The sequence below is a fragment of the Haemaphysalis longicornis genome, unplaced genomic scaffold (genome assembly GCF_048455015.1).
Source record: "Haemaphysalis longicornis isolate Haplotype H1 unplaced genomic scaffold, Haemaphysalis longicornis Haplotype H1 scaffold_8, whole genome shotgun sequence".
NCBI lineage: Eukaryota > Metazoa > Arthropoda > Arachnida > Ixodida > Ixodidae > Haemaphysalis > Haemaphysalis longicornis.
The window spans coordinates 107,175,172-107,198,573 of record NW_027526445.1 but is presented as its reverse complement, the minus strand read 5'-3'; the positions used below and the strand labels follow the sequence as shown (position 1 = coordinate 107,198,573).

General features: G+C 46.5%; 1 protein-coding gene across 1 annotated transcript in view; it reads right to left on the bottom strand.

Moving 5' to 3' along the window:
- Positions 1 to 23,402, bottom strand: part of LOC144149273 (uncharacterized) — a 97,020-nt gene that overhangs the window by 60,581 nt on the left and 13,037 nt on the right. Inside the window, exons 3-7 of the mRNA XM_077680826.1 lie at positions 18,357 to 18,404; positions 15,675 to 15,722; positions 11,851 to 11,946; positions 4,227 to 4,358; positions 1,671 to 1,939 (exon numbers count right to left, since the gene is read on the bottom strand). Of these exons, the coding sequence (XP_077536952.1) occupies positions 1,671 to 1,939; positions 4,227 to 4,358; positions 11,851 to 11,946; positions 15,675 to 15,722; positions 18,357 to 18,404 (593 nt within the window). The remainder of the gene's footprint in view (positions 1 to 1,670; positions 1,940 to 4,226; positions 4,359 to 11,850; positions 11,947 to 15,674; positions 15,723 to 18,356; positions 18,405 to 23,402) is intronic.

Here is a 23,402-nt window from a genome sequence, read left to right as displayed (position 1 = left end):
AAAAAATTGATTTTCGTCGGCACGTTTTGCGGTGCCTGGGGTAGAATAAGCGTAAAGAAAATGAGCGTGAACCTGTGTTTGGGGCAAATTAGGTGGGAGTGGCGCTGTGCGAAGGCGCGACCCAATCCACTTCGAAGTGCCACCGTGGCAGCAAGCATCGCATTGAATTTTGAATCTTCCATGTTTTCAGCACGGTCCGCTTTACGTCAATATAGTTGCTTTCTAGAGCTCTACATAGGATCGAGACCTGAAGTAAATTTTCTCGTTCTTAACCAAGCGCAAGGCTATATGCTCGTCGCGGTCAACCCAGATATGCAAACGCTGCCCGCACGGAGGCCTTCACATGCGAAAACTACACATCCTCCATCTACCCTCCAGACGACTACTAGAAGTACATGATCGCCACAGTAAAAGACATCATCCACTGTGTGAACCATCCCTAGGTCATCACCCACCTGACCCATTGAAACAGACGATACCTAGGAATATGCTTCGAACGTAAGGAGGTTGGTCAGCATGGATGAGCTAGGGCATACTTTGATTCAAACAACATCCGCAAGAGGACTCAGTAGGAAAGCAATGAAGAAAATAATATGAACTGCGTAGTGTCGCCACCTTCAGGAGACTATAAAAATACGTCGACCCGTTACCCCGTATTGACCACGCACTATTGTTCGATCGACCTTAATTAGGTGTATTGGCAATATTCCGTTGGCTACACGGACCGATGAAGAAACGCATTTATCATCCCTATCATTTATCATCCACAATTTTATTGTCCTCCCATTGTCTGTGCAACGCGCTAGCAACATTCGAGCACTTGGGCACGCTGCTTTATAAGCCCAAGCCTTCTCTACTCTGGCCGCCCTCCTTACCACACCACCTATATTCTGCCGCATTTTCACCCTTCCGCCCAAACGGAGATACAGAGTCATTAAAGCGGTAACGTGAGGCTGTGCTCAGCCAACAACAGAAGGGAAATAACCGTGCGATTTCTCAGGCTAGCCACCTTCTGTTCGCTTCAGAACATGAGTGCCTAGCCCTGGGCCATTCCAAAATTTTCCCATTTTCAAGATGCCTGGAATTTCGCTGTTGTAACTGACCATCATGCCTTGTGTAGGCTTGCGTCATTGAAAGATTCCAAAAACCGTTTTTTACGCTTGGCTCTGAGCGCACAAAATGCAGGTTCACACTTGTCTACAAATATGGGCGATTCCACAAACACGCAGCATAAGAAAAGTAAACAGATGAGCTACGCTTTTATGCGAGAAACAGAAGTGTGTAGTCTGCCCTGGTGACCCTTGCCAAACTGATGTTCACGTTACCGGTCTGGTTCTCTCACAAAATGTAAACAAACACTCGCACGTGCATTGTTTTGAAATAATCGCATTCCTGAAGCGGATCGGCCCAAACGGCAAAAATGGAAGTGGCAGCAAACGACCAAAAACGTTTCTCTCTGCGATAGCTAAGCTCTACAGGCGTGTTTGGGAACAATTTCGTTGCTTGCACATTCTACAGGGTTTGTTAAGGCCGCGAATGAGGCCGCCAAAATTACAGAAAAGAACTCAACCACTAAAATGAAAGGTCAGACAAATTAAGAGAAAATATTGCGTGTTTGTTGTTGGTGAGAAAAATTAAACACCAAAAAAGAAATGTGTGAATATTACCACGGTTCTCTTTCGGGGCTGTCAGGCAGGCTGGGCTGGTTTATGCTGCTGTTTTCGATATGTAGGCCACCACCTGAATGTGGCCGGTTCAGGCTGATTCGCTTCTGGTGGCGACTCATCTCCAGCCACTCGGCATCCATGCAAGGTTCATTTAACTGTGGGTACAGGCGATTCTTGATGTCCGCTGCAATCTCCACGAAAATCTCGGCAACGTTCGTGCCGTTCTTAGCGCTGGTTTCCAAGTGCTTGCTTCCCCACTGGTTCGCAAGTTCCTGTGGAAAAATTTCACTGATTATTAAAAGCAGAAACAATGTTCACGAAACTTTACCAAAGCAAAACATAAATTAGACTGCTAGCGTGTAAAACGCTGTAGTTGCATGAAGGCTTCAAAGCTTACTGCGATATTGTGTACATGAGAGGAAGCACTAGTTATGTTTGGTCGCTGAAAACAGTTGTAGCTCATAAGACTAAGCGCATTTATTTTCAGCTGCAAAGACGATACTGCAAGAGTTCCAAGAAATTTCCAATGAGCAAACAAAAGTTCTCCGAACGAGTAAATGTAAACGCACTGAAGATTTGTGGATATATTACTAAAACATTTCGCGTTTTCAGCAACACCCCAGTTCTGCAACGGTCACATTGCCGGTCACGTCACACCCCGGACTAGCGTTACTGCAATGATCATCTACGCATTAGGGTAGTGTAAGGACAGCACTAGGTTACTTGATTATAAACGACACCTTTTAATTAGGGAAAATTGCTCTTGCAGTGGTAATGTTAAATGACGGATTAGACGTGAACAAAGTATTCTTTCAGACGACCCGACGTTCAGAGGGTGCCCATTCAAACATCGTCGCGTATATTTCGCCCCCACAAACGAACGGAAAGGGGGTATGCACTCATACATGGACAAAAGGCATCCGGGTATCTTGTTTTACCGTTGAAGAAATGTGCGCTTTTAGGTAATCTAAGCACAAATGAAATGGAAAGAACGCTTGGTTGAACACAGCAAGAGCAGGGAGAAAAACATAAATCAATTGGGGAAACGCATATTTTGAAAGGTTTAAAAATTGGTTTAAATATTTGGCCAATGCACAAACCTGAAACGTCTCTTTGGATAAATTTTTTGAATTGTAACTGCGAAACATCACCGGAAAAGTCAAATATTCTTGAAGTTTAAATCCCCGTTAGAGCTTTCCGAATACGTTGTGCAGAGCTCGGCCAGCAGCAATTAAATTACCAGACCCTTTATGAGTAACATTTGCGCTTGCGTTGAATTGTCATGAACTGTTCCTACTATAAACATCGGAAATTATTCTATGTGCACGTAATTCCTTATTCGCCGCTACTTCAGAACCAACCGACTAGCTCTTTTTTGCTACTTAGGTGCTTATCTGCTCAGTGCGAACTGCTAAGAGTTCTAGTTAAAACTATTGCTTTTTTGCATAAAACGAAGAGAAGTTTTGATCGGGGCAGGGAAAATTTTCATAAAGTTGCGATCACCAGATAGGGGGCGAAAATTTTACGCTCTCCTTTTCCAACGCAACTGAAATAAATCACAGAATAATTATTGCGAGGGGCTGAATTAACTTTGGGCAGCAGCAAGCGTCATCTTCGGGTGCTCTTCGGGTAACGAGAAAATATTATTATTTTCCTATTAGCGTTATTAATCTGCTGCTGTTTTCCTTGGTGACAAGCCCGCCTTCACACACCCTGTCAGACAATTTATTGTATGTATCACACAGTGCCCGCGTAGAGATCTTTCTTGCTTTTATCTGTGTTTTTTATCTTGCTTTAACCCGCAATTTTACCTTATATATATGGGCACGTAATTAAATCTTTATTGTTTGGTTGATTGAATGATTAATTGGTTGACTTGTTTATTTGTTTATTTTTTATTTATTTATTTTTTATTTATTTATTTGTTTATTTATTTATTTGTGTATTTATTTATTTATTTATTGAGCAATCCATTGGCCGACCGGTCGTTTGGTTGATTGATTGATTGATTGATTGATTGATTGATTGATTGATTGATTGATTGATTGATTGATTGATTGATTTGTTTTGTTTTCCAACTAACCGGGTTGGTCTGTACTGAATGTTTCTTCTAATTAAACTGTACAGAATGGCGTTTCGCTGCTGCTTTCTGAGTCGGCGCAAAGCCAGTTCCAGTGGTGTATACACTGTCAACGTTATTTCTTGCGGTTATTTTTTCTCTTGTGCATCAATAATGTCGCCTCTGGTTATTCCTTTGCACTTAAATAAGTAGCCGTTTCTTCCTCGGGTACACTACCTTACACTACCGAATTTCGCGCTACACCGAATAGCAACAACGTTGTTGGTTAGTATGATTATATAGTCGAAATTTGTTCTTTATTACCAGAGGCTTCCGTTTTATTGTTTTACTACACCCGAGCTGTGCGCTGCAATTTTGACAAGATTTTTTATATGTTTGCATTTGAAAGCATGCCCGGTTTTTTTTGTAGCTAACAAGGACTAGTTTTACTGACGACAACAAGAATTGTACGTATGTGGACAAAAAATAGCATCGCTTACCTGGGCCATCTCGGACGTGATTACTTTTTCTGCTTCCATGTCGCATTTGTTACCAACTAGAATCTTCATGACATTCTTGTTTCGAAGCCAGTCAAGCTCACGAAGCCAATCCTTCACTCCAGAAAATGACCTCTTAAAATGGCGATTTTTATTGGAATTTCATTTCGCCGATGCGGCGGGGATGGTCCCAGCGTGGCAGCATGGAAACAGGGTAGAAAGATGGTACAAAACTACAATGTAGTAGAAACGTGCACATGGAGACACTTCTCTGTGTGATAACTGCAGGCTCAGTATAAATTTCAGCTGGCTGGTTTTGCTGCTAAAAGATCAATCGGCTATGGGAGCAAACATACAGCTGGCAATTGTTTTGTTTTCTTGAATGAAGCAAAGCCAAATTTTGTCAAAGACAAACTTACCACCAACTGTAGTTCCGCCTTATATTACTCCACGACACAATCGAATCAATGAGAGCAATCGATTGCCTTTAACAGTAACATGAAGCTTCGTAAAAACATTTACTACATCATTAGGCTCAAATGTATTCTCTTTAGAACAGAAGCACAAAAAAGAGTAAGCTAATTAGGAGCGCTGATGGCTTCGCCAATTGACATCCCGGTGACTTCACCGCGTTCAGGCCGGACAAGATGAGCGCGGAAAAGCAAGCGTGCTTGCTGGTGCAGCTAAAACGTAAGGCGGCCAATTATGTAATAGGGTGGACACTGCTTACTACAGGCAACACCCATGTTCTGGCATGTATTACGTGTTTGGAATACCATCAGCGTCGTGTAACCCCCCGTTGGTACGTGCCGTGTTTTCCGTACCGTCCCATATCCTGAAGACGACTGCGTAAAGCGCGAGAACTGGCACTCGTTGGTACCCAACCCCCAACAATTTTTGGAAGAAACCGTACAGGCACCATCCCCAACGAATAAATTTACCATCTGGCTGCAGTTTCTTTCTGAGTCCAATGGGAAGCAGAAATATGTTACAAGCGATTGCGGTTTCTTTGCGAAGGTAGTCCACAAAATGATAATTTCTCCAATTTATTATCAACTACTATTTTCAACACTGCGAATATCTGCTTTCGAACAAATAAATTCGACAAATTAGTAAAAGAGTCTTGTGGTATTAAAAAAAGTCTTGTTTGCGGCATAACGAAGCTGGGGTCGACGAAATTTAGGCGGAACGTATATCCGATGAACAGATTTGATGCATCCCCATTCTTCCGGTCAGGCGACAAATTTGCGTTCGTGAACTGAATTCGCTCCTGCATCCGCCCCCGCCATTTTCTCATCCCCTTTCCTCCACACTCTTTGGCTTTAAAGCCAAATTTTTCCCCATGCCCTTACCAGAACTTCCAACTACTCCACTTCCTCCAACGAGCGATGAAGACGAATTGCAACTGTGTTTAATTTGAAAGAATCAGGTTTCAGTACTGCATTCAATCCCGTTTGGGCTACGAAAGACGTCTTTTTAAAAAACATAAAACCCCTAGAAGTATTAAAAACGTTCGAAAATCGCGCTACACCGATGTGTTTTCGGCCGAAGTGACGTCATATGGGCCAGAACCAATAACCATTTTCAGCGTGTTAACTGAGAGTTAACATTGAAGTGACGCGATCAAACAGAACTGGATGCCCCACAGAAGTCGTCCTGTCATGTGTCTTAGCAATTAATTTGTTCGGCGGCCGCCATTTACACGAACATGATTCTGTGACGTCACAGAAAAATTCGCGAAAATGGCTACGGAGGCGCCACGGCTGCTCATTGTCTGATACCTCCATTACTTGTTCGAAGTTAATGATCAAACAGGCGTTGCTGTTATCGGGACACAACAGTCTTTCTAATGAACCAAACCTGTTTTCTTGTGTTCATGGCCCATTTAACACTCGTTTTGAAGTAAAAGTAACACCCTACTGTGGTAAAACCGTTAGAGTGCCATCGCGGGACAAAAAGCTGAGCTATATCGTTCAGTAAAGCTAATCCCATCATGTGTTAAAAAACAGTGACAGGCACAAATTTACACCTCTTAAGCAAAGACTGATTTGACATATTAACAGGAGGAAAATTGTAGTGCAAGGGAGGGTTGAAACATGAGGCAAAAAAAATCACCAAGAGCCACAACCAAAGCCATCGTCGTAGGGGCAAATATGAATCTGAATTAATCTCAAGAAATACGGCACAAGTATGCAGAAAACATCCCCTTTAGCTTTATCCTGAGCAGAATGAGGTCTTCCACATTGTCCGGAGAAAAAAGGCCCTTTTAAACTTCTCCAGTTTTTCAAACTAGAAAATAGTCGCGTTATCTATCCCTTTTCTCATTTTCCTTTTGTTCCTATCCAGTTTAGGTGCTCGCGCTAATCCAATATTTCTCCGTTACAGCCGATACCGCGCACGGCTCTCGCGGTTCCGGTTTTCTTATAAAAAAAATAAGCCCCACTGAAATTAAGTCTTCTTAACCTAAGTTGGTATTTAGTTTGCTATTCCCGATAATTCGCTATACCAGTGTTTGGTACAGCGAGTTAGGACTGTAACCCGCCGCGGTGGCTGAGTGGCTAAGGCGTTGCGCTGCTGAGCACGAGGTCCCGGCTTTGATTCCCGGCCGTGGCGGCCGCTTTTCTGATGGAGGCGAAAAGCAAAAACGCCCGTGTGCTCGAAATTTCGGCGCACGTTGATTCCCAGGTGGTCAAAATTAATCCGGAGCCCTCCACTACGGCGCGCCTCATCGCCTGCGTTGCGTCGGCGCGTTAAACACCACAATCAATCAATCAAATCAATCAATCGAGTTGGGACTGTACATGAAGCGACTGCCCGCTACAAGGGTACGACCTCATACGTCACGCACAACAAATTTAAAAAATAGGTAGAAATAGACTGTGCGTGTTGTGGGTAATTCAGAACTCCTGCGGACCTGACGGTGTAAATAGTTTGTCGTGGGGAAAACATGGCTACCCAGAGGCAAGACTTAAACCACAGGGAAGAAAATGTACTCTACGGAGGAACGAAAAAACGCAATTGGAACCTCGCTAGACCAATGCGCTTAGACCTCTATTCTAGAAGCCTTCGTTCGGCTGTGGACTTAAAGGGACTCTGCAACACTTTTTTTTTTTTTGAAATCCTAAATACTTGCCAAACGTAGTCACCCAACACACCCAGTACTTAGATTAGGGGGTCGAAAAGTACCTCATCCAAAAATTACTCCTCTGTGCCCACCAGATAACTTGGAAACTCGCTCAAAAGATTTTTCTCTCTTTCCCAGTCTTCACGTTCGTCGACGCCTCCAATTACATGACTAAGGCCATTTAGCAGTTGTTGGCAGCTTTTCCTTCAGTTGCAGCAAAGAACGCTTTTCGATAACAGCTAAAATAAAGCCACAAAACAAAGCAGAAATGGAAGGCGTATCTGTTGCGACGAGCAAATCATGAAGTGCCGCTCCGTGCTGGCAATGGCGAGAGCTTTCGCAGTGCTTCCAGACGCGAAAGAAAAAGTAAAAGTGCTTATCGAAAATGTTTCAGGGTCCATCTAACTGGGCTGCTCAAGATAATGAAGGTTATTGACGCTACCGAATGACCACCGCCCCCTCCAAATGCTATTCTGTTCCGAGATGGGTACAAGCCAGGCACTTCGTGTGCGATGCAAAACGGCAATTAAATGTCTTGATACGCCACGCCTGTCCCGTAAACCGACCTAAAAAACCAAATCACGTTTATTTCTGAAAATAATGCGCACAACTGACCTAAGATAGCATCTTTAAAATAAATCAAGAGTCTTGCAGGCATTTTCGCACTGCTGGGGCTAGAGCCTACGTTATTTGCACCAAAACTCAAGATTCTGCCTTTAGGCTGCTCAGGCCAGACATGGAGTCACTCCTAAAGTCCTGAAACGCGTTTTGAGCACACTAAATGAACTAACGCAAAAGGGCACCATGTTGGGCTAGTTGGTGGTCAGACACAAAGAAAGGAACAGCAGGCATTTTGACGAATTAAGGACGAAAAAAAAACACACACCACAAGCGCTCACTATCAACTTATCGCATTTTTACAAGTTGCGGAAAATAAATAGCCCACCTGCAGGGAAATGTGCTTCCGTGTTGGCAAACCGTGTTGGCAAACCGCTTTGCCACACGTCGCCGACGGCGACACGAACACGTCGACTGATCGATAGTCCGCGTGGTGTGACGGGGTCGCTGACTGAAGACGCCGAAGATACCGATCGGACGAACGGTCGTCGGGAATCGATTGAGAAGTGAAAACTGCGCCCCGACAACATTTGCGCTGTAATCAATGCGGCTCTGTTCTGTTACTTCCTGGAGTGCAATAAACATAGTAAGGTCCATTAAGTTCATACAGCTCAATACATGCGATCCGTATTTCGGCTTACGATGCTTCGGCCGTTTGCTTTGGCAAGAATTCGTTTCCCGGAGTTGCAATTTGCATATTCGTGTGCTACCAGCAACGAGCCTGTAGAAAATATAAGCTCAGTTAAGAGCAGAACTTGGTTTACGGAAGGTTTCTTAGGTATTAAGGAACAAATATCGATCAGAGGTTTTAGCGCAAAGCGTTAAACAAAAGCAGGGCGAGCACTATTGCTGCAGGGCGAAATCGCAGTCGCAGCCGAAACAGTGCTCTTGCTAGGCTACGCTGTGGTGCGGACTTCATGGATAATTACTGCGGAACTGTTATTCAAGAAATGTTCAGTTAACCTGCCTCGTATCCTTGAAATCAGGTAGGAAACATTGATGCGACACATAGGGTGGGTCTAAATGTAATATGCAGATTATTTTTGGGCAATGTTCGGCGATCTCGTGGTGGAGTGGACTGAAGCCTTGCGCCCACTAAAAGCCGCGGGCTCAAATCCCGGTAGGGTGTTGCTTTTTTTCTGCCTTCTAAGTGGCGTGGCTTGCGAATGGTATTCGCGAATTCAAAACAATACTTTTTGGATGCACTGTGGAACTACCGTATCAAAATTCAATGCATCGTTTAATTCGTAGGGCCGATTTGTTCAGCTTTGAGTGATTATAGTGTTTAACGCTCCGACACAACACAGGCGATGAGGCGCGCCGTAATGGAGGGCTCCGGACTAATTATGACCACTTTGGGATCTTTAACGTGCGCCGAAATCTCGTACAGACGGGCGTTTTTGCTTTTCGTCTCAATCAGAAAAGCGGCTGCCGCGGCCAGGAATCGAACCCGCGTCCTCGTGCTCAGCAGCACAAGATTTGATCAGTTTTAAACTCGTGCTTTGTATATATAAACAGGTACGGTGTTATCCCTGTACTTTCACAGGAAGAAATACTGGTGTGTGTATTTTACAAGATTGGTATGTATTTCTATAGCGCAAACATAGTTTCCTCCTAACCACTTAAACAAGACAGAAGGTGGAAGGGCCACGGCCGGCAACCAATCCAAATAACGCAAACTAGCACTGAGCACGTAGAAAATGAGCGAATAGCGTTTATAGATACAAAATGGGCTCCATGCTATCAGTGGAAAAAGCGAGGGTGGAAAAATTGTTTTGTGCAAGCATATGCACAGTCGAAAAAAGAGGCAGGCGCGCACAGCCCCAAAACTCACACCACTCTTCAAAGACCGCTCATAATATCTGTTACGGTGTACGTGTCTAATAGTTGATAAGGGCAAGGTCGCGTAGAAGTTTCCGGGAAAGTAAGGAGAAAGGGGCAAATTGAATGCACGACGCACTTTAAAAGACGTCTCTGTGCCGTACAGTGCAAACCTTCAGCTGCTTCATGTTACGGCTATAAACGCTTAGAACCGATAGGAATAGCGTAATGGAATACTGCAACTGCTTGTGTACGCGCGTGCATGGCAACACTACAGCATTACCAAGCTCGACGACATTGGTGCTAACGAGGGACCAGTTAATTAGCGTGCTCATGGGAGGTTCTGACCGTAACTACACCAGGGCCCTTCATTATATAAATCGACGTTGGTTCGGAACGCGTGTACGCGCTAACTGTGACAAATTTTAGGAGATTCTTTTGCCATTCGCGCACATATTTTACATTCCCGTATCTACCAAGACATCACGTCGCCTCGGACGCGCAGTGGCAGGGTCGTGCACTCTTCTCGTGGTCTTTGGGCGTGGTGTGGAAGCGTAAACGTCCCTCCCCATTCCTTCCATCAGCTTTTCCGGCCGTGAGCGGAGTTCGCGATTCATAAGCACAATGATGAAAGAACGGCCCAAACGGTACGCAGAAAATCAGACGGCCCCATCAAAGAGCGGTGCTGCGGCGCAGAATATCGCCGTAGCAAACGACGCCCGCAATCAGATGTTCTTGCAGACGTCACCGAGAAGCGAGGCACGATGGGCAGTCACGCTGGCGCAGTGCGATGAGGTAGGCGAAACGGGGAAGAATCGCGGCGGAAGCGAAAAGGCGATGTTTTAAGAGCGAATGCTCTTTATAAGCGACCCCAAACCATCCACCGCCGGCGGCGGCGGCGGCGTCGGCGGCGTTGGCGTCCGCAGTGCTGTTTAAAGAAAAAACAGCATCCGGCGCCAGGTTTCGATCCGAGGACTTTGCGGGCCGCAGCGCGACGCGCTACCGACCAAGCCACAGACGCGACGGTGATATCAGTGTTAGACGCGCCTTATATCTTTAACGCATTCAAACTACGTCGTCAGCGGCGTGCGTTGGCGACTCAGCGGCGTTATAGCGGCTTGATAACTGCGTGGTGTACACGTGATACTACAAACCCGATGGAAGAGATGGAAGAGAAGGCGGCGAGGGGGTGGGCTGCGGGGGCCGAGCGCAAGCGCCGCAAGCGGGCCGACAACCGTGCATTCGCACTTTCACATTCTCCCCCTCGGGGAAATGCGGGGGAATTTTTTTTTATTTGCAATAACCCCTCATCGCTGTAACAAAATTCCTGAAGGCGGGGATTACAAGGACACTGATTTACTTGAAATTACAAACGTCCATGTATGGGCAAAGGTCTTTCAGGGCCCCTTTAACACCTGCTCAAAAATGATGCGCCCCTCCGTTTAACAGTGACGATGGTTGAACGCGAAGCTTTCTCGTGAGGAATTCCTTGGGGGTCGCCTGAGATCAGACTTTGACTCGGCTACGGCTTGGACTTTTGATCACAACAGCTTTGATTTTGACCCTTCGACATTCTATTTTGTAATAGCCAGCTTTGCGTTCAACCACCGTCGTCGTTAGAAAAGGGATGCATGATTTTCATAATTTTGCTGGTCTATGCATCCCTCTCCAAATCCAAAGTGTTTCGGCCATTTCGTAATAGCTATATTTGATAGACGTGGGGTTAATAACGCGAGGGACCAGGGTTCGCTTCAGATCACGGGAAGCGCTCTTATCTTTCATTTCCCCCTTATTATCATCGTCACAGAAAGTGGGCGTTCCTCCAGTGCGTTTTCGACGCGACATATGCCATCAGGGAAAGATGGAAAGCGTCGCTTTATAATGAAGGCGGAAAGTTTGAAGCAAACCGTTAGATTCCGATTGGTGCGAACAGGAAGTGCCGGTCTTGTACCCATAATTTTGCATCTGCCAGACGTGTGGTAACAGCCACCAGACCATACTGTTCAGGAAGTTTTCAAGCTACGATGTTTCCAACGCTGGAAGCTTTTTTAAAACTCCATGTACCTGATCTGTGACGTCGTAAACGATGATGAAGCCATGCGCCTTCTTGAAGTCATCTGCAGTCGCAGTGCGATACTCCTTCCTTCCAGCAACGTCATTCTGAAACAAGCACATAATTCATCACTGCGCGTTCACTCACAGTGTATAGATTACGCTTCGCTCGCATCGTTGCATTTGGCTGTCATTGTTTTTTTGGAAATGCATCACGGCTGACGTAACACATTCACTGGCCAACCCCTTAGCAGGTTGACCCCACTTGTGATGTTTTGAAGACAGAAAAAAATAAAAATTTAATCGGTTGCGATAAAACAAACATCTAATAATTGCTGCGATTGCAGTCCCAGAGAGGCAGGACGCCAATTTTCTTGGCAAGCTTTGAGGCGAAAGCCTAAAGTGCAGCAATTAGCAAAAAATTCCCCGCATTTCCCCGAGGGGAAGAGTGTGAAAGTGCGAATGCACGAGTTGAATTTGCGCGGTTCGGTAATGTTCGCGAAAGAGAGATCACACACACACACAACTACAAAGAAAGAAAGATGCATTTATTCACAGACACCTAGTTGTGTTGTCGTTGTACTTGATTGCTAGAGCGGATCTCAGCTTTGAAATTTCGTGTCAGTACTCCTTTAAGCAGGTGCATTAGCCCTTCTCACGCCCGATTCTTGGCCAATCCCCCACGTGGGTATGTGCCATGTCAGCGGCCAGGCAGCGCGCGCCCATCTCCCCCCGTTGCCAAGGAAGACGAGGAGATTCCTGGCCAATCCCCCACGTGGGTATGTGTCGCTTAAGAAGTGCACTCGCACGAGCGCGGACATCGCCGGTGGACGCAGGTTCAGGGTCGCTTAAGAAGTGCATTCGCACTTAAAAGTTGTCCTTGCCGTCGTTGCCTGCCGATGCGTGCGTTCAAAGAACTGTCTTATCCGTTTATAGTTGCAGCGATTGCCTTTTGGAATGAGCTGAAACCAATATTTTGACACGAAAATACAAGAAGGGTTCGCCCCAAAACCTAGAGCTGGTGGCGGCTTTTCAAGTCCAATGGTAACGAAAGGTTCCAATAGATGGCGAGCTTGCACTGGAGTGCGCGAAAAACGAATTGACTTCCGCAAACCTCCACCGTCTTTATCCTGAAAGGAGCGAGACCGTAAGGGAAGAGCGTTAAAGGTGGACGCGGGAGAGAATAGCGGCCTTTGCGTGGCAGGGGCGGCAAAAAGGCTGTCGTCTGTCGCCATTTGGAGCCAAGTGAGCGAATACACGACGCTTGTCGTTTTCTCGGAGGTTCTAATCTGGTAATTGAAGGAGGTTCAGAGTTCGATTTGAAGGAGGAGCACCCGGAGATGATCCTGGCACTCGAAAACCCACCATATACACAGCTTAACTGGCTTCTATCTCAACGGAATGGAAAGGCTCCGGATTTCTTGTTCGCTTTGTATATATCTGTAACTAAGAGCCTTGTTTAGTCGCTCTTGTTAGGCTGCCCTATATGTATAATAAAACCAGGTTGCATTTGTAGGGATCCCTTCGGCAGACCCATATTGTTCACAACATTTCCCACAATCCTGCTCAGCTGCTAACACCCCGACCGGCTGCAAGGACAGCCATAGTTTCAAATAATACGGCACTCCCAGTGAGTGGGCGTTGAGGAATAGTAAGGTTTGTCGTACAGATTAAAGGGGGGAATGAGGGTGAGCTGCGTGACGCTTTGGGAGTGTGGCAAGGAGGATGGGCTTGCGGGAACACGAGGTTTGTTTCAAATTTTGGTGTTTCAAGGGACCCTGCAACACTTCTTTCACCTTTTTTTTTGAAAACGTAAATGCTCGCAGAACGAAGTCACCCAACCCACCAAGTACTTAGATTAGGGGGTCGGAAAGTACCTCAGCCAAAAATTACGGCTCTATTCCCATCAGATAACTTGCAAACTCGTTCGAAAGATTTTCTCTCTTTCCCGGTCTTGACGTTCTTCGACGACTCGAATTACGTCACTGAGGCGATGTAGCGGCTGTTGGCCGGTTTTCCTTCAGTTGCAGCAATGAACGCTTTTCGATAGCAACTTAAAAAAAACACAAAAACAATGCAGAAACGGAATGCGTATCTGGTGCGATGAGCAAATCACGCATTGCCGCTCCGTGCTGGCAATAACTATAGCTTCCGCAATGGTTGCAGACGCAAAGAAAAGAGTGAAAGCTTTTATGGAAAGTGTTGCAGGGGCCCTTTGACGTGCCGAAGCCAAGCTTGGGCTATGAGGCATGTCGCAACGGACGGTCTCCAAATGGCAAGGGTGCCCGGTGACTCGCATGGAGTCGGCCGCGCCCTTACAGATGGGAGGCAAGACCAGCTTTGTAATATAGGCCCAGTAAACTCTCTCTCTCTATCTGGAATAATTTCGACCACCTGGGTATATTTAGCAGCCCCGAATCTAGACATATAGACATCGTTGTTCTGTTCCTGCATCATAAAAGCAGCCATTGCGACCGGGATCGAACCCACGTCCTCGGGCTCAGCAGCACAATGCCTTAGACACTGAGCCACCGCAGGGGGTCAATCGGTCAGTCTGGTTTTGGTGCAGGCTCGAGCGGACGATTATCGATGATGTAGTTGGTTGTTGTTGCTGCACGCAACAAACGACTATTGTCTGAGCAGAAACGTTTGTTACGAAACTGCAACTTGCCTCATTCTTTGGCAGGCTGTACGAAGCAAGCGCACGAACTATACGCGGTCAAGCTCCGCGTGCTGTTTGAGGGCGGTACAGCTTTAAGAGTAAGGTTGGCACTTACCTGCCAACATCACTAAGGTACATTCTCTTGTGCCTTGTGTTAACATCATATTTCTAGTGGTTCTCGACATAATAAGCGCCCCTAAGGAGGCTGGGTTCCAAGTCACATGCATAAGTGCTTCCGTATACCTACAAGCACACCTAGACTCCTAACTAATAATACTCCTACCGAAGCTAGAATGTGCATGCGTTGTATAGTATCCCCACAAGCGTAATCTCTGGAAGTACTAAAGAATATTTTCAGATGATTAATTACTTCTCATTATTCATAACAACGTTTTGAACCTTGAATCTCACACCGAAACTTCTGAGCTTCCTAACATCGCAAATTTTGTTATATATTTCAAAATTATCATTTCGATTTCGCATCAGTTATGAGAAGACAGCAGCTTCCATGGGTATTATTCCTTTATGTAGAGGGGCGTCTGCAATACGTTTGAATATTACTTGCCGCCGACGCGGTCCGACCCTTCAACATCACACCTTTGAGTAAAGCCATCTAACAAAACATTTACCTGTGACCTGCTCACGCATACTGCAACACCCACTGAGTAGGTTTCTTTGGAGTACCATGTAAGTAAACATATTCACACAAAGCTTAAAGGTGTGCTTTCTACTTTGACTAGCATCACACCATCTTCGGGAACTCGATTTTTAGTTTTATGGGTTGGTTACGGTTGCCCAAAACAATAAATTCACCATGATGAGATGTAGTTGCAGCTGCTTAGTTTTATATTACTTGCAGAACTACGCACAGCTGTTCGTAACATATACGACGACAAGAAACGGTGCTAACGACGGATTCCTTCAGGTTCTTCCCGGCGAACACCAATGCCTGTTTCACTAGAAAACGCTTACATCAACAAACAGCCTACGGAAAAGCTAACTCTAGTCCTAATACCGCTAAAGCTGTGGTCCTAACGGAATTGGTATTTTTAGATGATTCCCTATACAGAAAATCTCCTTTTTGACTACAGCTTGATGGCGTAAAAGGTGCGGTGTAGGTAAGTACATCTTTTTGGAATCCTGAGAGAATGAAAGCCAAATAAACTGCACTTACGATCTGCAACCTGATCATTTTTTCCTCGAGTGGAATTGTCCATGTCATCTGAGGGTAGAAAATCTCACATTTAGAAGAAAAAAGGAGTCCATAAACACAAAAAAACAACACACAACACACGTTACACTTGTCACATTTGCGACTACCGAGTGAACTCCATAAGTTAATACTGGTTTCGTTATTTCGACAGCTGCCATTCTACACACGGACTGTCAAATTTAAGCTTGAATACGTAGTTCTAGAAATTTTATTTATCCTTAAAATATATTTTTGTTTGCTATCAGACAAGCGCACGACTGTATGCACGTATTATTCATAAATTTGGATAGGCAGAAAAATGTTGTCACAGAACACCGGGAACAGCGAATTTTTCCGCCTTACCCTTTCTTTCCTTGTCATTGAAACTTTCGGGCGTAATTTTATCTCTTGTTCATTACCGGTCTAATGACTAATAAGAAACTATTGGTGCACCGCTTCCGGTGGACCATAAATACAAATAGTTCTTTCATTGGCGGATTTTAAAGTAACAACACTCACGTCAATAGCCTATTCACGGGATCGTGACCACCTTACGCCGCTTCAGTCGTCCGATCCATACGCTGGAAAAATATCAAGGTTGCACTAAAGCATTCACCTGCCAATCAGTGAATACATTAGTGCAGCCGTGAAAATTTTTTGCCACCAACCGCAAATACATCTGCAGTGTGTTTGCGGTTGCGCTAAGGTTGCATTATTGGACAGTCGGAGCAGAACTGACCGGGATGCCCACAATTCTTGCTTTTGTTTTGAACAAAGCTTTTCGCGCAAAGTGCTAAATCACAGTATGGATGCATATGATTTTCAATAGTTTGCCAAATGCGCGGTATCTGCTTTTATCTTATACCATCTATTAATGCTATTAGCACTTACACTAAGTGCACTCATACTTGGCTAAGAAGGAAATTACATTCTTCGACCGTAATTAGGATACGCGAAGTTTATCAGAGCCAGGAAATTCTTGGTGCCCACAGGAGTCATCACTGAAGGGGCCAACGCCGATACACCAATGGACGCCAATACTGCAGGTTAATTTCACCTCCCGAAGCAGGTTCAAGAAGAGTTTCGAGTAGGTTACGAGAGGGTACCGGACACCATGCGACAATATGTAATGAAGTGCAGAGGGGTGCGACACAATATCGATGGCACAAAGCGTCGGCAAAATGTGATGCCGATTTCAAAGGTACGTTTCCACGCACCCGCTATCACTTTTACTGTAGTGTGAGCAATAGTTGCCGCACGGCGGCAAACATTTTCGCCATTGATTTGAGGACACAGCGACAGAGGAACAGAGCGCGTGTGGAGAGCAGGCATCATACCGAGCCTTGAATCAGCGGCGCCATTCGCTGCGGTCGCTGATTGCTTGCGCCGGTGCGATGCCAGTGCTTGTCCTGATAGGTGGCAAAAGATGTGGTAATTCTAAAAGTGTTCCTGACGTTGCTTTTTTTTTTTCAAGCTCCTTTCGAATTGAGGGCACCAGTATTCCGTCCGGCAAAAAAAAAATTAGTTATACTTAGACCTTTCTAATATGTGAGGGTGAAAGCAGCCCAGTTAAACCTTCTGTTCGTAGTCTTTTGCGCCTTCTGTTTAACGTCGCAGACGCACCGGCCACCACTTAAGGAGCCCTAGGGACAGCACTCCCCGAAGCTCATTCCGCACAGTCGCCGTCCACCCCGTCGGAATCTCCAACCCTCAAAAGCGGCTTGTATAGCACTTGTGACAGCGGCCCACCCTCCCCCGATGCTATCATGTCCCTTCCCCAGCGCCCGCTCAGGTCTTCTCTGCGATTCTGTGTTACCCCGCCTATGAATGAAGCTTCAGAGTGGCCCAACGAGGGCAACATACAAGTTCAACAGGAAGTTTGACAGCAGATAAACAGAAGGTCCAGCTAAACTTTCCCCAGCAAATTCTCAGAATGTTATAGGCATACTCCCTTTTTTTCCTGAAAATGCCTATTATCGATCAGTTGTTAAATGTATTTGCGGTTAAAGGACATGCTTTCAGTAGAAACGTCATTTTACTATGGCCAAAGGTATGTATAGTAATATGATTTCTTCGAGCTAAAGCATCTACTGCTACCAATTGGGCTTAACTGCGCATTCAACGTTGCACCGGAAATATAGAAATACCATTATCTCTGATTTAAAACTTTCCTTATCAAATATTCCTGTTTCCTTCAGCTGGGTCAGATGCTTGACATAAGCATCTCTGCAAAATTTTTATAACTACTCCCGTGAGCTCAACACCTAGATCTCTGACTTACAAACAGCCTTCTCTGTTTTTGTAATAAATTATTAGTTCCCCTATTCAATAAATAGTGATTATGGCACTCAAGCAATCGATACAACCAAATATCCTACCACAGCCGATGCATTGTTTTGGAGCTGTATCTACCGAAACCCCGGTGAGTGCCACAGAACTTTAAAAGATCGTGGAAGCCATTTCCCGCATTTCGCGAAAACTCCATTGCTGCCGAAGAGAGGGCAATGCTTGCTAAAACATTCGCAATACAGGTTTACAGATGTAGCTGCTTTAAACATCACCCCAATCAGGGAGAACTTCAGGCTAAGTAAGTACGTTCGTTTAACAAGAGTTCAACTCAATAGTCCATGAATAGTTCAGAAAATAACTCTCTCGCTTACGTACAAATTCTGCTCCAGTGGTGGGTGTAAATTGTTCCCTGTATGTTCCCTCCTGTAAAAACAAAGGTACAAATATACAAATAACACCTTTTATACCAACAAACCCATATTTTTAATGCAGTCACCACGACTACAAAAGCGCAAGTAACCGCAAAGCACAAATATACAACGTACACAAACACAGTTATAAAATTCGTGCGCTGGCATAGAGCTGCTCTGTAATGACCATTCAACAAGTTACAGTGTTTTCGTTTTTTCCACAGCAGCGTGGTATAGGGATCGTAAGGAAGTCTAAGCGGCAAGCATATGTTTCGCACTTGAATAATGAACAGGCCATTGACAGCAGCTTCGTCGAAAACACAGAATTTGTAACACGAGCCAAGCTAAGTTGAAGCCCTACAGGCAGTGTACACACTAAACTTTTTGATACCCTTTTTATGCCGAAAAGGGTGTAAAAAACTTGTCCCATGGCACACATCTTCGAAAGGTGTTTTGACTAAAAAAGTGTGTGTAAGGAAAGGGTGGGATTGTGAGCACCCAAAAATAATGGTGTAAAGCCGCTTATCATCCCAAACTAAGGATATGGGCAGCACAGCTGCGCGCGATAATACGGACCGCCTGAGTGCGCAGCATGACATACGGACACATTCAACCCGCACAAATCACACTTAGATCACAAATAAATTGTGCAAGAAAAATCACCTGGATTCACGGAGAGCGTGACTATATGATTACCTAGCTTGCAATTGAGCAACGAAACCAACGAGATGTACAGGGCGAGCGAGGGTATACTTACTTGCCTTGCCACAACATCTGCCCTTTTTACCATTAAGGCCAGCAGAGGAAAGTCCGCAGGTAAAGTCAGTGAGATTGCCATAAAAATCAAATGTTTGAGCAACAATTTTGGAAATACGCAGCTTACTGTGAGTATTTACTGTGAGCTTACTGTAAGTATATGAGTAAGCATGAAGATTTGCAAAGACCTCTTTATCGTGACGCGGAGTGAAAAAGAGTGATGTAGTCATTATGTCCAATAAGACACGACATTTGAATAAATACCCACACCTATTTCACCCCGTTTCGGCATCTCCAAGAAAGGTGTCATTACTTCCATACCCTTAGTGCCACGTCGGTAAAGAGCAGCAAATTAGAGGCCTGCAACCTACAAAAAACGGTGTAAAAGACCTCCAAACTATAAGCTCTTTTGTACCTTTTACAGGTGGGGAGTTGAGCATTTGCTACGCGCGGGGGGATGTCTTCTATCTCGCGGTGTTTAAAACAATATAAATTGCCATAATTTATAACAGTGGAGCTGTTTAAGCTTGAGCTTGTTTAAGTGGCGTAAGCAAAAAGATACAAAAAAAACCGCGCGGTCTGTGAAGGGTGCACCACAGCAGGTAGGTATTATAACAGTGAAGCCGGTTTTCGCGCCTGCTCGGATGTGGACACAACGTGCATATCCGTATGCACTCCTTTGATTTTACCGTTTTAAAGGTGATGGTCATTTCTGGGCTACTGCAAGACTACGGAAAGAGCGGAGGTGCGGGTCAACCAGGCTTGTTTCCCTGCTTGATCCCCTGTCAGGGTTGGAGCAAGTCCGGACACCTTTGTAAAATATGGCTATACTTGGCTACACACCTAAGCACTTTACCTAGCCTAGCGAGAATATCGCTAAACCTAACAAAACTTAGCAAAGCCTAATAACACTAGCAAAACTTAGCAAGACCTGAAAACGCTTGGTCGCCAGCTCCGTCGTTTGTTTTCCAGATGAACTCACATTTCCACCCATTCAACAACCTACAGAAAATTCAGGGCATTTCAGTTGGTCAACACCCTTTTAAGGGCGAAGCCCCTTAGGCGCTCGGGCCGGCGGCGTCTCATGTCGTCATCGTCGTTAGTCGTATTCTCATGTCGTCGCGGTACTTAAACACTGGGACACTAGTATACGCCTAGCGCTAGAACGCTTCGTAACGCGTACTAAAACACCACCGGCACAATCGCTTACGCCTCGCGCTAGAACGCTTCGTGGTTCAAAGACACAGACTTTTTCAGGTAAGCTGTATACCTGTACCCCCCAACGGTTTCATCTCCGTTAGAAAAAATGCCGAGGCGCCAAGAATACACTCACACACTACATGCTTCCACCCTCCCCAGGTTTCACGTTAGTGGGGATGCCTGCGAGTTTAAGTGCGGAGCACTTTAAGCGCAGGCCTTGTTGTCGTAGCTAACTCGCTGGACCCAAGTAGAGCAACAGGGCGTTCTGTTGTAGCGCTATGGTGGCGGCGTACCTCAGAGGCTTCGAAAGCCAAGCAGTTTATATAGTCATAAGCATTCGAAACTCGTGAAGCGCTGCCGCTTGTCCTACATCTAACCATTGTTTAGCGCAAAGAAAATTATCGGTAGTGTCTTTGTCAAAATTTTGTGGGCCAAGCCGGACACGCGCAGGCTGCAAAAAATATTATGTGCAAGCTTACGCTCCGACCCAGGCTTACACTTTATGCAGGAAAGCTAAAGAAAACACCTTTCTTTCTAACTGCCTTAAAAAATTGTTGCCACATTTAAGGGTAAAGCCGATTATTTGAATTTTTTGTGGTTGAGAAGGCTTAGGATTAACGCACAAGTTTTTGCAAAGGGTGTACATCTGAGGCAAAATATACGTAATTAACCCACAGCGCCCACGTTCATTTAGTTAGGAACACTCGTTCGGTTGGTTTTTACGATATTAAGCGAAAAACGCGGCCGCCCAAGACAACAATTACAGGTTTGAAATGACGCAGAAAGGCTCCACGCGCAAGAAGAAAATGGTGCGTTCGAAATGCCGCCGAAAGGCTCCACCATCGCAAGAAAAAAGTTATGCGTTCGAGATGACGAAAAACAGCTCCAACATACGAAATCAAAGCAAGTACAAAAAGAACAGAACTTCCGCTGGCGCGGTTTCAGGCAGGGGGCGCGCGAGCACTGCGAATGCGGGAAATTTGAATTGCATGGGGTGGTAGCAGTGAGCCAATCACTGCTCAGCACTTTGAGTGAAACAGCTTTGTTTTAAATGCGAATGCATTTCTTAGTCGGAGGTTGTCGGGCGTTGGCCGGCGTGCGCCTAGCAACAGCTGTGGCGCGCCTAGCAACCGGAGCACCTGGTAGCTCGGGCGGGAGTAGCGGAGGGCAAGGGGAGAGGAGGAGCGCGCTCGGCGTGTGAGGGCGCTCGCATCGCGGAGCTCGGGCGGAGTAGCGGAGAGTGAGTGGAGAGGAGGAGCGCGCTCGGGCGTGTGAGGGCGCTCGCATCGCGGAGCTCGGCGGAGAGAACTCGCGCGCGGGGCGGGCGTGTTGCGCGGGTCTCTCTCTCCTCTCCGAGTACCCTCTCTCCGCTCGCTGCGCTCGGAAAAATATATATAAATGCAGTGGAGCGCGCGCCTCTCTCCGTGACTGCTTGCCGCAGCGCACTCATCGGTGCAATCCGACGCAACACAAGACCGCATCACTTTTCGCATCCGAAGGGACCAAAACCTGGTCGTAGTGAGTACCCCGGACCTGGACATCGCTAAGAAAATCCAGCAAATCACCACCCTTAACATGGAGAGCAAGCAGTATGAAGTTACCGCTTACATTGCTATCCCAGACAACTCAAGCAAAGGCATAATCACGGGAATTGCGGCCAACACCACCACCGACGAACTTGTAGAGCATCTGCGGTCACCAAACGCTGAAATCATCCACGCCAGGATGATGGGAAAATCTGCCACCACCCTTCTCACCTTCGCGGGTCTTCGTGTGCCTCATTACGTCAACTATTACGGGGGAGAATACCGTTGCCGCGTATTTCAACCTCGCCACCAAGTATGCCGGATATGCCTTAAGCTCGGCCACCGAGCTGACGTCTGCCCGAGTCCGGACACGCACAGGTGCAGCGCTTGTGGGACGGTGAACCCAGTGCCAAATCACGTGAGCGTTCCCCGCTGCGCCAACTGCCATGCAGACCACCCGGCCACGGATCCCCGCTGCCCGGTCCGCCAACGACGCCCATACAACAAGACGCATGTTCTTCGATCCTTGGCATCGACAAACCACTCGCCGCCATTTTTCCATCCCGCCACTACCCAACAGTGTAACACCACTAACTGTACCGGTGAAACTGTTGCCCATCAAACCCAGGGATCCCTGCAGTCCTGTGCAACCACCGAGCGCCCGCTTGCCGATTCGGAGCTACCGTCCACGGAGTCCCGTTCGTGCGGCCGCAGCAACAGCCACGACCGGAGACGCGGGGACCGAGGCCGGTCAGCGAGCCGTGGCCAATCCAGGGTACCAGGGTGCAGCCGGGAGGCCAGCGACAGCCGCGGAAACCAAGCTCCACCTAACTTCCGGCCGCAGAGCACCAACCTCAAGGTGAGCTGGACAGGGCAGTTTCCTCCCCTCCCTTCTAACAACACCTCCTCGTTCCAACCCATCACAACACCGTGCCCCACACCCACACACGCACCCCCAATACCCGATTCGCTCCAGGCGATGCGAACCGATCTCCAAGCCCAATTCGCGGCCACCATACAAAAACTGCAGGCAGACGTCGACGAGCTCCGTCAACAACACACACGAGCCTTACAGCACTACACCGCCACCATTGATGAAATCCGGAGCCAGCTGCGGACGCATCACGAGTCCCTTCAGAACGAACTCCGAACCCTCGCAACTGATGCCATCCGCGAGGTGCTCAAACAAGTTCAACCCCAGCCGATTCTCCCACTTACTCTGCCCGCAGACACGCATGGAGGAGACAGAGATCACCGAGACTTACGCCGTGTCCACCCCTGCCTCACACCCACGACGGATCGTCCCGGCAATGCTCTAAACTACGCCCAGCCACCCCCTCAACACGGCTAGCAAGTCGAGACCACCAAAGCCACACACCCGTCATACGCCCGAACCCCTGCGCATTTGGCAATGGAATTGTAGAGGCTACCGCCGCAAGAAAGGGGCACTTTTGCAATATATAGCCACGCACTGAAATCAAATTCGCCGGACGTAATTGCTCTTCAAGAAGTCAGATGCGATCCCACCC